At 39.7% G+C, this 12,483-nt stretch overlaps 1 protein-coding gene across 1 annotated transcript; it reads right to left on the bottom strand.

Annotated features, from left to right (window-relative positions):
- Positions 1-1,140: 1,140 nt before the first annotated feature.
- On the bottom strand, positions 1,141-5,720 carry LOC137604041 (high-affinity choline transporter 1-like). The gene is made up of 8 exons (XM_068327967.1): positions 5,537-5,720; positions 4,782-4,898; positions 4,004-4,159; positions 3,770-3,918; positions 3,553-3,696; positions 3,245-3,398; positions 2,235-2,452; positions 1,141-1,665 (listed from the first exon to the last, which is right to left on the bottom strand). The coding sequence occupies exons 1-8, from the start codon at positions 5,718-5,720 to the stop codon at positions 1,141-1,143; spliced, it is 1,647 nt and encodes a 548-aa protein (XP_068184068.1).
- Positions 5,721-12,483: the final 6,763 nt, after the last annotated feature.

Genomic DNA, 12,483 nt, shown 5'->3' with positions numbered 1-12,483 from the left:
AGGCACGAAATGATAGTGAGTGTCTGCTGGAAACATCTAGCTGAGGACATAGTCCAGTCGGTCTACAAGGCCTATCTTCAGCACAGCCTTGATCATAGTCCGGGTGGCAGGGGACTTAGAGTCTGAATGGTGTTTGTTCCATGCTGCCATTAGGTAGCTGTATGGAGGAGTTCCCATTGAGGTCATTGCTGTAATCCGCAACCTGCTAGTTACACCAAGAATAAGGCAAACTATCAGGCTAAGAGAGTCCCATGTGGTGTGGTTGGCCTGTGGGAGTACTGAGGCAGCAGATGGGTGCTGGCAGGCAAAGAGGGCAAAAAATAGGCATGGAATTGGTTTTGTGAGCGCAGGGAAATAAATAAATCAATCAATGAAAATCTTTTAGTCAGCCCTGAACAAATTTCGGCAAACTTTTCAGCATCTCGAGATAAAAGGGGACCTGCTGAACTCAACTGGGGAAATAGTCGGGTGGTGGAATGGATATTTCAAAGATCTTCTCAACCATGCAGACAAGCATTCCATTGAGGCTCGCTGAATTGCGTTGCTGGCAAAGCAAGTTTGACTCGTTTCCAGTTTCGGTGAATATGGACTTTGATGGCCTGAAGATTTCATCTGTGCTTTTTGCAGATGATGTGTTCCGAATGGCCTCAATGAACAGTGACCTGTAAACTTCACTATTGTGATTCTGTTCAGACCCATGAGTTTCTGTCTCTTGGGTGGCTTGGGAGCCCCTGGGAATCCTCCAAGAGGAGTTGGTGGACGAGTGTCTTCGCTTCCCTGCTCAAACCTCTGCCAACAGATAATTTGATTTTAATATTTTTAGCTTTAGTGACACCTCAAACATCCCAAAATTTGTTCACTTCTTCTAAGCAAAGAAAACAATACTGAGAAGGTAGTAAAATAATCAATTCACGAATATAAAATACTTGTTATCATCTTTGACATATTTTCCTGTCTTATTCTGAGGTAATAGATGTCACCCAAAATCAGCATTACTGCCACCTAGAGGGTTTAGGGTTAGTCTCAAGTACATACGTAGCTGTGGTTCACACTTCGTAAATTGTGAGTTTTATCTACTTTGTTATACATAAAGAAATTAGACAAAAACATGAGCATGTGTCTGGTATTGGCTATAATATTTCATTGTAAATTGTTCATGTTCAATTCCTCATTCTCTTTCTCCTCTATGGCGCCACCTCCTGGTGTCAGTGGTACTGGTGAGTGCTGGGCTTTCACTTTGAACACATCCCACTTCTCAGGTAGAACACCTTTGTTGAAGAGGACAGAAGCCAGGTAGGAGAACAACAAGATGGCAGCAATGGAAGACAGCATGGAGATGGTCTTAACTGGAGAATACTGGACATAAACACCATCCTCCAGAGTGCATCCTGGGAAATGTATGACTGGTTCTAATCCTAATGTTGGGTCTCCACTGAGCAGTCTTAACACCAGTCCTACCCAGAGTCCCATCACAGCCCCATAACCATTGGAGATTTTAAAGAAGAGAACACAGAGGAGTTCAGGGAAGAATATGATGTAAGCCATTTCAGCACCAAAGAACCAAAATACGATGATGCTGTTATTCAACATGGCGAGCGATGTTCCAGCCACGCCCATGACCAGCACAGAAACCCGGACCACCCACTGACTCTCTCGGTCCGATGCCTGAAGAAGAAAATAAAGAACAAAGAATAACAGTTTCTGTTGAGCAATCTTTTTTACTTTCCTTTTTTACTTTTTATTTTACTTTTTTTTTTAAACTTTTCTTTCTTTTTTCCAGCACCTTATTCGTGATGGGTGACGTCTGTCAATCAATTTAAGCTCAGTTTCATAGAGGTTGCATTGGTTTATAGAGCAGATCTTTAAAACCACTTCAGTTGGGTTCTCATGGTTAGCATACTGTGAACTGCTGCTCATCAATACTGATCAATACCACCCATATATTGCATGAAATTATTGTTTATTCTTTACCTCTTACACTGAAGGCTTATTTTGGATGTATTCTGATCAAGGTAATAACTGGATCTGCCTAATGCAATACCAGCAGCATGTGACACAGATACAAGGGTCAAGTCATCAGGGAGATGTCTTGTTTCTCAGTATCTTCATTGGACCTTGTTAGTTGTGTAACCTCGAATCATATTTAGCATTTGTGTCATTGTGTAATGGCTAAAAACAGATTTATTGAATTGATGGTGACCTTTGAGCACCAAAAGACAAAGACAAGCTTTTACCTGAGATCTTAAGATAGTCTTGTAAATGTTGGAGGTGAAAATGGAAGCTGCTGAAAGCAAAGCAGAGTCAGCTGATGACATCACAGCAGCGGCCACACATCCAATACCGATAATAGAGATGAAGGTGGGGGTGAGGTGCTGCAGGGCAATGGGCAGAACTAGACTTGATTCCCCACGTTCGTATGGAGATGGAGAACCATAGGTGGTCTGGTTCCAGTCTGGAGAATGAACACCAACAAAGTGAAAAACGGTCACATGATGCCACCCCGAATGCGGGGACTATTTTTGATACCCCTTGCTCGTGCCTGCCAGTTTGTACATGTTCCTGTGATGGACTATAGTATAAATACAATTGATCATGTCAGACAGATGCTGTATTTGGGAAATACCAGCCAGTTATGCCAAGATTGGGTTTCAAAATCATTTTGTCCAAAGAAAATTGTTGTAAAACTGTGATAACTAACAATTAAATTGACATTATGTTCGACTGTAAATGTGCTTACATATTTTACTATGTTTATTTACCTTATTTATCTTGCTGCTCTAATTAATGACATCCTAATTAATATCATCCTGACAAAAAGTGTATACATTATGGGGCTAGCCTCGGAGGACTGTACAACCAAATATGTGTCAGGAAAATTGGTTGAGTGTTTGAAAGTGTTAAATCTCAATCAATCAATCAATCAATCAATCAAACATATCAGCAAAAAATGAAGCAATCATCACGATCTTGATTGTCATTTACACGTCAGGCTGTTCTACTTTGTTCGTGTGAATCCAGATCTTATAATGATGATGGTGGAGCATCATCATGAAAAAATTTTTAAAAATCCTTTTGAAGAATTTAACAAAATAATAATCCATAGTCAACAACTCTGACTGGATGTTTCAATCTTTAGTAAACCTTTCAGTGGCTCTTAAATATCTGAACAAATAGATTCAGCAACTACCAACTAGTTCAAACACAGTTTGGACCACAGGTTCATTATCAGGTTCATTAGTATTACCTGCAGAGGCAACGGCTGCTCCGAGCAGTACAGGAGGTATTGCAAATATGAGTATGAGGAAAGCAGCAGCAAAACATGTCAGCTTCGCTGAAGCAGTAGAAGAAGCTGATAGGGTCCTCTGGTGGAAGGCCTGGTATGCCAAACCCGCCAATGCCTTAAAGTTAAACTTGAATTGTTTAAGTCCATCATGATTCCACAAAATAATTCTTCAGCTAGGAAATAATTGACAATTCCATTACCTGAATTTTTTAACAAAGGTGCTAGAAATAAAATTATGGGAAAAAATGAGATTTTTGTTTGCCTCTTACCAAGAATAACAAGTCATCAATCATGATCCAGATCTTCTTCATCTCTGGTTGACCAATCCAGGGAGCGTTTAAGGTGTTGTTCATCAGAGTCTGACTGATGTCCAAGGTGTGAGGACTCGTCATGACAAAGGGAACACAGATCAACTGAGAGACAAAAATAAATGATATGAAAAACCACCTGGACTTTTGACACCTGTCATTCTGCATGGTTACTAACCATGCCTAGCAGTATGAGGACCAGCTGTATAACGTCTGTGTAGGCCACAGAGTAGAGACCTCCCAGTAGGGTGTAGGTGACGGCCACAGCAGCAGAGATCCAGATACAAACAGCGAAGGACAGATCCAGAACCACACTCATGGTTCCTCCTGTCAAAGGCAAAAGTGGGTTTAAAATCAGTCTTTCTATGAAAGTTATCTGTTGAAATGTCAGAGGAAAATATTAAAAATGTACCTAAACTAACAAATGTCGTCGCTATCCAGGCCAAGTCAATACCGAGTGAGATCAAGCTCATTCCAGCTGTGATCACTTTCCCATACTTGAAATGGAATGGGTCCAGAACTGTCATGTAGTTGCTGTCCCTCATTGGTTTGACAAACATCAGACCTCCTTAGTTAAAAAAACATAAATTGAAGATGATATTCATGGTGCAAACATGAATAAAAAATCTTTGTAAGTAGAAAAGGTGAAGATGAAATGTTTTTATTGAACTTATTTCTGCAAGATTAGAAGGTTAAAAGGTTAAACTTCCTAAAATGATGTACAGTTACACATGCAATGCAATGAAACGTATTTGAAAAAATTAACAAAAATCTATTGTTCACAATCATTCCAGTATATTCTCAGTCACATTTTCAATAAGTGGTTTAATATAATTACAAATCAATAAAAATGTTGTTACTAACTTCAGCCTCCAGGGATCAGTAGAGCTCACAAGTTTCTAGTTATATCAGAATTCTGTGAGTCAGGTATACAGTTTAATTAATCTATGTTAATAAAGTTATGAAACACATCTTTTAAGTGTTACTGTTCAACATTCACTCATTTGACCTTGCTGTGGTGTGGAAATGTAAAAAAACAGTGACTTTTGGAAGAAAAAAAGCCATGTAATCCTCTGAAGTGAATATAACCGAGTAGCTTAAGGTGGATAAAAGTTCAGTTTTATCCAGATTGCTGTCATTTTCTACTTTGACACATACAGTATTCAATCATATGTAATTAAAAGTCTCACCAATGATAAAAGTTGAGCTGTATGACAGGAACACAAATATTACCCGGATCAGCCCCATGGATGGAGTACACATCATCTCAACGATACCATTAAGGAAATTTCCTCCAACCCAAGTAGCTATAGGATGGATCAACAAACATGGAGTCAATTAATGAAGAATGGACTAGAGTGGACAGAAAAAGGTGTAGCTAGGGAGGATGACTGTGTCATGACTGGACTTAAACAAGAGAGTTCAGATCAAACACATGATTTTCTTTCACTAATTTTGTCCACACATGAATACTTCTCTATAGATTCCCCAACAATTCTTTGTAAAACATGTCACTTTTGAGAAAGACATGCTTTCCTATTTATGCACATTGACAGCCGTTGTAGATGGAACACCTATTGACATGTTACATAGATGGACAGACAGACATACAGATAGGTTGGTCTTGAGTGACTCAGATGGTTCTCTTCCTAGATTGCCTGGGCTTAAGGTCCTCCATGGCGGACAACTTGAACCTGGTGATGTGCTACACAGACTGTGGAGAGCGATGAAGCTGCCATACCACGTGTAGATACAGCCAGTCAGGATATTGTCTCCATGGGGTATTTTAATAGTTTCCTTTATCGTGATGGTTTTGCGTTTATGCATTGGGGTTTTGTTGCAGTGAACTGTTCAATGGTTCAATGGAGAACACCCACAAACAGTTTTTCCAGGAAATGCCAATGAAACAGTTGAGGTGGTTCTATAAAATTTGATCTCTCCTCACCTGTCATGGTGAAGATCCCCACCACCCAGTTGATGCTCCTGTTTCCCAGCAGGACCATCTCCATTCCAGTGGCTCCACTTTCCTTCTGTTTCCTTTTGGACTTGAAAGAAGCCCAGATTCCGGTCCCAAGAACCAGCAGGTAGAAAACCACCATCACTATCACTCCTGGGACGTTAACAGCCATGATGTCCTAGTCGGATGTCTTTACATTCAAGAAAAGAGAACAAACTGTTTGAAAACTAACTAGTTTTACCAACTAATTTGACTAGTTTTTGAAGGTAAAATATGTTCAACAAAATTCCCACATTATACACTTCCAGCTTTCAATGGGAGCAGATGTCTTTCTTCTGTCTCCTTCTGTTGCTCTCTCTAACTAAAACTCTAAGTCTGTACAATATTAAAGTAGACAGTAATATGTTGTATTCAGGTGTTTACAAAGTGACCAATCAGGCCCTTTATTTACCAATCAAGAACTGACACACAAAACAAGGGGATTTTTTTCTGTTACTTGTCAGTGTTGTAGCATAACCAACAAATCAAAAAGGAGTGGACCCTAATGAGCAACAATAAATTTGATGTAAAAGAACAAACAAAAACTGGAAACTTGGGATGAATGACATCCAGAATAACTTAACAACAGCACTGTTGTCAAGTTATTCTTCTGAGGCAAATGAGGCGTGAGAACTTTGTTGATCCAGTCGTATTTCGCTGAGTTCATGTTTGGAGTTTTGATTGTGTAACGGCGTAACTGTCAAGCACAAGAAGTAGACCCAAACCTGAGGTAGAGGCCGAAGAGAGGTGCAATAATCATTTTATTATGAACGAAAAATGGAAGCTTGAGATTGGTGACTTCTAGGAAAAACTCGGGAAGTACAAACTCCAAGGTGCAATATGTGAAGTTCTACAGCAAGACAAAAAGGCAAGTCTGGGCGCTGCTTCAGGGAAAAGCAATGAGGAGGCACATGTGAGACGCATAGCAGTCAACCGGCGAAGAACCAGAGATTAGATGACACTAAGAAGATTAGAGTTGATTAATGCTTGACTGCAGGTGTGTAGATAGATTGGGTGCCAACTCTCGACTCCAGAGCCGTGCCCAGCCTGCAACAAAAAGCAGAAAACATGAACTCCTTCCAAAGAAGAGTTGCATAACCAACACAGTACCCGTACAGAGTTAAGAGGAGAGGAGGCACCTGTGAACTACAAAGAAACTGGCAAAGAACCAGGGTTAGGACGGGAATAAGAGAAGAGTTGATTCCAGGTAGCTGATCAGAGATACAAACAAATGCACACCACCATATCCGTCAAGTGTCCTGCAGTCTTGCTTTCTTCCAAAACCTTCATGGGAGTAGCTCTACACGCGTTTCCCTCCCTTCTTCCCGTCCTCTCTGTAAGCATCCGGCTTCATACCTTGGACAATTTACTATTCATCATGGATAATAAAGCAAAGGCTAGTGAAGATAGCGGTAGTGGTGACCATCTCCCTGATGACAACTCTGCCTCTGACCTACAATAATTTATTTTATTTACTCCTCTTCCTTCACTCTAAAGGTAAGCTACATGCTAAAGTACCCTAGAGTGTCTGCACTCGCAAGAGGTAACCAACGTCTGCTCTCGGCTCTCAACGGGGGCAGACGTCTTCCTTCTGTCTCCTGTTGTCTCTATCTCTCTAACTCATACCCAGACTGACTCTCACTGACTCTGCAAAATGATTGAACCAAAAGGAAAATCGGAGGATACTGAACGTCTGAGTTTCTTGATTACATATTCTAATGAGATTTTTTGCTGATAATTTAGGGGACGGGAATCTTACAAGCCAATGGCTTCTACCCGTTAACCTTTTTTTTTCTTTTCGGATGTTGTTGATGAAATTGAAATATGTTGTAATAACATGTCTGGGAAGAAGGAAAATAAATTGAATAAATAAATGGAGATCCACATATCTGTATCACAGAAAGCATTAATGATAAAAATAAGTACCCTGGATATTTTGCCCTGCTACCAGTCACAACCCAATTTCACTGCACAACTGGTGTGATTCAGTACTTTATAAATAAACTTGAGTTGACTATTGTTTGCTGTGTTTCTAAACTGGTGGAGAGTTCCTTGAAGTGTCATATTCTTCTTCTCCTCATGGATTAAATTATTATAAGCAAAAGTTTACTGTCAACTAATCTCAATTCAAAGCAATTATATGAATTCCAAGTGACGTTAACAGTAGATTTTAGAATTATACATATGTATTATAACATTGTTGTGTTTTTATTCTTATTTATTATAGGGTAACATGGTATTATGTGCTTTTAAAAGTTTTCTAGTGATTTTAAGGGTCCAATATTTGTGTTAGACAGATGATAAAGTCAAGTGAAATGGCGTACACTATTATTTTGTTGTTGTTTTTTAAAGTGATTTGTAACCACATCTATAATCACCTCAAATGATGATTATAGATGTTAATAGATGTTAATGTAATAAATAACAACTTACGAACAATTAAACTTACAAACAACCTCTCGGAACCAATTATGTTCGTATGTTGAGGACTACCTGTACTGATTGGTCACAGGTGTAAAGGTAGATTGGTTGCCAATCACATGTATGCATGTGCTTGATCAAGAGTTACACTAGAGTGTGCTCTTAATTTCTCTTCAGAGATCAGACCAGGATACAAAACCCTCCACTCCACAGCCTGCAGTGGAGAAGAGCTCCACAAGAGAATCAACTGCTTCCAAAGTACAAGTCACGTAATCACCAATGGTAATGCATTGTTATCACTAGAATTTTCAAAATTTTAACCTGTCTGTAACATTAATAAAAATGTTTAACATGCTTTGAATCCTGATTTTGTAAAAAATGTTGTGGGTATAATTCTCTAAGTCTCATTGTATGTAGGAAACAAGGAGATAAGATGTGTTGTCAGTTAATTAGCTTTTCAGTTTGCATTTCAAAGGCCTCAAATTGCAAAATGCTGATTTCAATGATATTTCTGACAGCCTTTATTATATGTCGTACACATTTTGTTCCAGGAGCTCAGGTCTGTAGTAAGAGTCAACTTACCTGAAAGGTATATTCCTAAAGGGTCTGTGCAGCAAAGGATAGATGACACAAAAAACCTCCCATGAGAAACGACAGAGATGTCTGACACAAGTTATTGCAGTTGCTGCTAAGTAAAGACTGCCAGAGGGTCTACCTCGATCACGTATTGTGGGTGTGTGCATTTTGCGTCATAGTTGGCTTGTTTGACTGTAAATTAAATCACTGAATCATTTTTATAGCACTGATGGACAAAACTTAAGCTTTAACAGTTCGGATCCCTAAAATTTTTTAATGTGAGTATGTAAACATTGTGAAAACAAGTACAGAGACCTTCTTGCACACCACAAATGCCAACTCAATGAACAAGAAAATGAGCTGAAAATTTTGTTTAGATACATAAATGTTGTAGATTTATTTTTTGCAAAAGAGTTTTTGTGGATTTTGTCAACAGGAGAATACAAGTTTGTATGTGTTTCAGACCCTTGAGATGTGGTAAAAATATTTACACTCCTAAATAAAAAATTTGGTCTGTAGAGGAATAGGTTATTGAGAGAGTTGGTCTAGTTACTATGACATGGGCAGGGTAATTGATGGGTATGTCTATCCTGTCATTTGCCCATAAACATCCAGTTCATCCAGTTCCTATTTGCCAAGCAACATTCCGGGTATGATTGAGAATGTCCACTTGCCCGACATAATAGAGTGATGGCCATTTGACCATTTCGCAGGCAGAGATTTAAGGTTGGGGCTGGAGGAAGAAACAGAGGCCATCTCTGCGTCATGTTTCTGGACAATTAAGCTTTCTTTGCTTTTTTGTTGTTTTTTTTCCCCCTAACATCTCATTTCATTCCGTTTTCTGCCTCATCTACAATCATTTCATTCCCTGCACCTGCCTTCCTCCACACACCAGCAGCCACTCCCCAATCTGTCCCCACCCTTCAAATGCCAGCTCAGCCTTCTGCTCTCTGCCAGATTGTTTTAGTGTTCGCCCTGACTCTCCAGCCTTTGATTCCTGCCTGTTACTCTGATTCCTGTTATTGACCCAGCCTGTTTCTGGACCCTGCCTTTCGTTGACCCTTCTTTGGATTTGTCTGCCTGGTTTTAAATTGCCTTCCTGTGTATGACCTCGTCTAGTTTTTAGACTCTGCCTGTTCATCTGTCGTTTGGTTTGTTGGGCTGATTACCAGGTACCTGACCCCTGCCAGTATTATTAAACCTGCTCTAAGACTTTACTTGCCCGCTACTCTGTTTTGGGTTCCCCATGCCCGTTGTGTTCTAGCCCTGACACTCTGATCTTTTCAATCTTTCTTTTCATGAGTTTGTACCCAAGAAGGAAACTCTGGATAGATAGAGGATAGAGGTCTATAGAGGTCTGCAGCAGTGCTCATTGTTTCCTGGCAGGACCGCAGGAGCGCAGTCCAGCTCAGACAGTTTCACACACATTCACACTTGCGTATCAAACAAACTGTCGGTAGTGTGTTCGAGGGTCCACACTCGGCGCCTACACGTTTTCCCCACATCCACACAAAACTGTACGAGAGATGCTCACATGAGGATGCTGCGTTGGTCCTCCTCCGGGTCAGGGCCCAAACCTAGGCACTACCTGGGTGTGGCTTAAATAGCGTATTGTGTTAGGGCAGCCCGGTACCTGGACTGAACCATTTGGGTTATTATTGGATTGTTTCCTATTTTGTGGGGTGTTGATTAATATTTAACCAGCCATATGATGGGCATTCATGTTTTATTCTGTTCTGGTTTAGTTGTAAAGCAGGTTAGCAGTAATTTTGTCTGTTTCCGATATACCAGATATTGTAAAAACAACCCTAATTATTGTTGGTTCGCCAGGGGAGGGGCATGGGGTTATATAAGGGAAGCATTTCTGCTTAATGGGGGAGAGTTGGAGCTGGAGTTATCGAACTTTGTGCATGGTGGCTATTAGTAGTAAGTTTTCTCTGTATATACTTCTTTTTGTTACACTGGGTTTTTGTTTTGGGAATTTTTATCTTCACTATAAATGTTTTTTTCACTGGTTTGGTGAAAATAAAAACCCCACCAAACAGATCTTTTGCGGCCGTGACATCAATTCTTTTTTTGTTTTCCCCACTGCATTCACGAACCCGTGACATTTTACAAAAAGCAAAATAGATTGAAAACAAAGAGCCTTCGTGACAATAAACTGCTTGTGACAAGTTTATGGACAGACTGTCACATTGACTCCTCCCTTCCCCCGAGCCAGAATCAGAGCTGTTTCTCACAATATTTATTTTTCAAAAATTTTCCCCTTTATCCATTTGACACTGATGCTAACAGTGGTATAAACTATATCACTGTATATCACTGTATGAGGGGGGAGGATTGTGATACAAAAATTGAACATGCTTTGCTCCCCTGATGAGTGCCTGCCTGAAAGTTACTTTTTACCTTCTGAATACATCACTTCTCTGAAGACTTAAGCCAAAAATCTCCAAAATCTGTCATGCTGTCACATCTGAATGCACTTTATCAAGATTTCCCAATGCTCTCTGGTACAACAAGAACTTCCTGTGCAACATTGGAACACTATTGAAGGACTCCTTGCCATAGAACAAAAAATGAATGCAAAGGACAGGAACATGGAGCCCACACAAACACATGCGTATAGTCTCTAGGTTGCTTTGACTAGGAAAACTCTTGCAAGGTATTTTTGGTGAACCAGATCCAGTTCAGGAAAATCAGATCTTCACAGATGATTAAAAAAAAAAACATTTTAATTTTGAGCCATATTGATTTGTAGATAATGTGTACTATTGTGACAAGTATTAATATACAGTAATATACTGATTTTTAAACTTTGTAGCAAATTTACTTAAAAGTGATGACAGACAGCATGCAGCCATGAGGGACAAGGGTGCCGTGTCACTTCCTGGTCAGAAATTTAAATGTGTGGCTAAAACCAGGCTCCACCCACATGGTAAAATGACATATTGTGACATGACAATATTTTTTAAGCATGTTTTGTAATTTAAAAAACCACAACAATTGCACAGTGAATCTAACTATTTTACATCCTGTTTAAAATAAACCAAACATATTTTTTTAAAAATATAGCATTAAAAAAAAATCTTCTAAGTATGATTTTCATACATTGAGTTTAAAGATTGGGACAAGTACTTCACATCAACTTTGGTAGAAAGGGCACAAAAAAAAGAGAAAAACTCTGACTCTGTTACACATATTTAGCAAAGCTAATCGTCTCATCAATCATGTTTTTAAATGTCCACGCTAAGCTTCTGCTGTCTAACAGTCCTTTCATCTGTTTTCTTTGGTGGTTTGGCAACCCAATTACGTCATAAGACGGCTTATCTTCTTGAAAACATTAGGGCATTCCTAGTTTTCACCTCCCAGTTTTCTCAACTGGGAAGTGATTCTACTATCAGATGTTGGGAAGAAAGTCAACCGGTCATTCCGTCATGGCGTTTAACATCCCAGGAGTGATAGCGATGGTGGTTTTCTACCTGCTGGTCCTTGGGACTGGAATCTGGGCTTCTTTCAAGTCCAAGGAAACAGAAGAAAAGTGGAGGCCCTGGAATGGAGATGGTCCTGCTGGGAAACCGGACCATCAATTTGGTGGTGGGGGTCTTCACCATGACAGGTGAGGAGAGAACAGCTTTCAGAACAAGGATGGAAATGCCATGACCTGGGTCAAAAAGGTAAAAAAAATGTGTGAAATAGTAGTCAAATGTCATCTGTAGCAGGACCTGAGGAGATCTTGGATCAAAATGCTACCTTCTGACAGGTAGGTCTTCAATGATGTTAAAGCCTCCAGGGACCAAATAACCATACAGTCTGTTTTTGAATGCTGACAACAAAGCAAAAAGCCAGTTTTTCTGCTCGAGACTATACAGTATGAGCAGACAGTGGAATGAAGATGATCC

This window comes from Antennarius striatus, chromosome 11, assembly GCF_040054535.1.
Source record: "Antennarius striatus isolate MH-2024 chromosome 11, ASM4005453v1, whole genome shotgun sequence".
In the NCBI taxonomy this organism is placed as follows: Eukaryota; Metazoa; Chordata; class Actinopteri; order Lophiiformes; family Antennariidae; genus Antennarius; species Antennarius striatus.
This window is presented reverse-complemented; position numbering and strand designations above follow the sequence as displayed.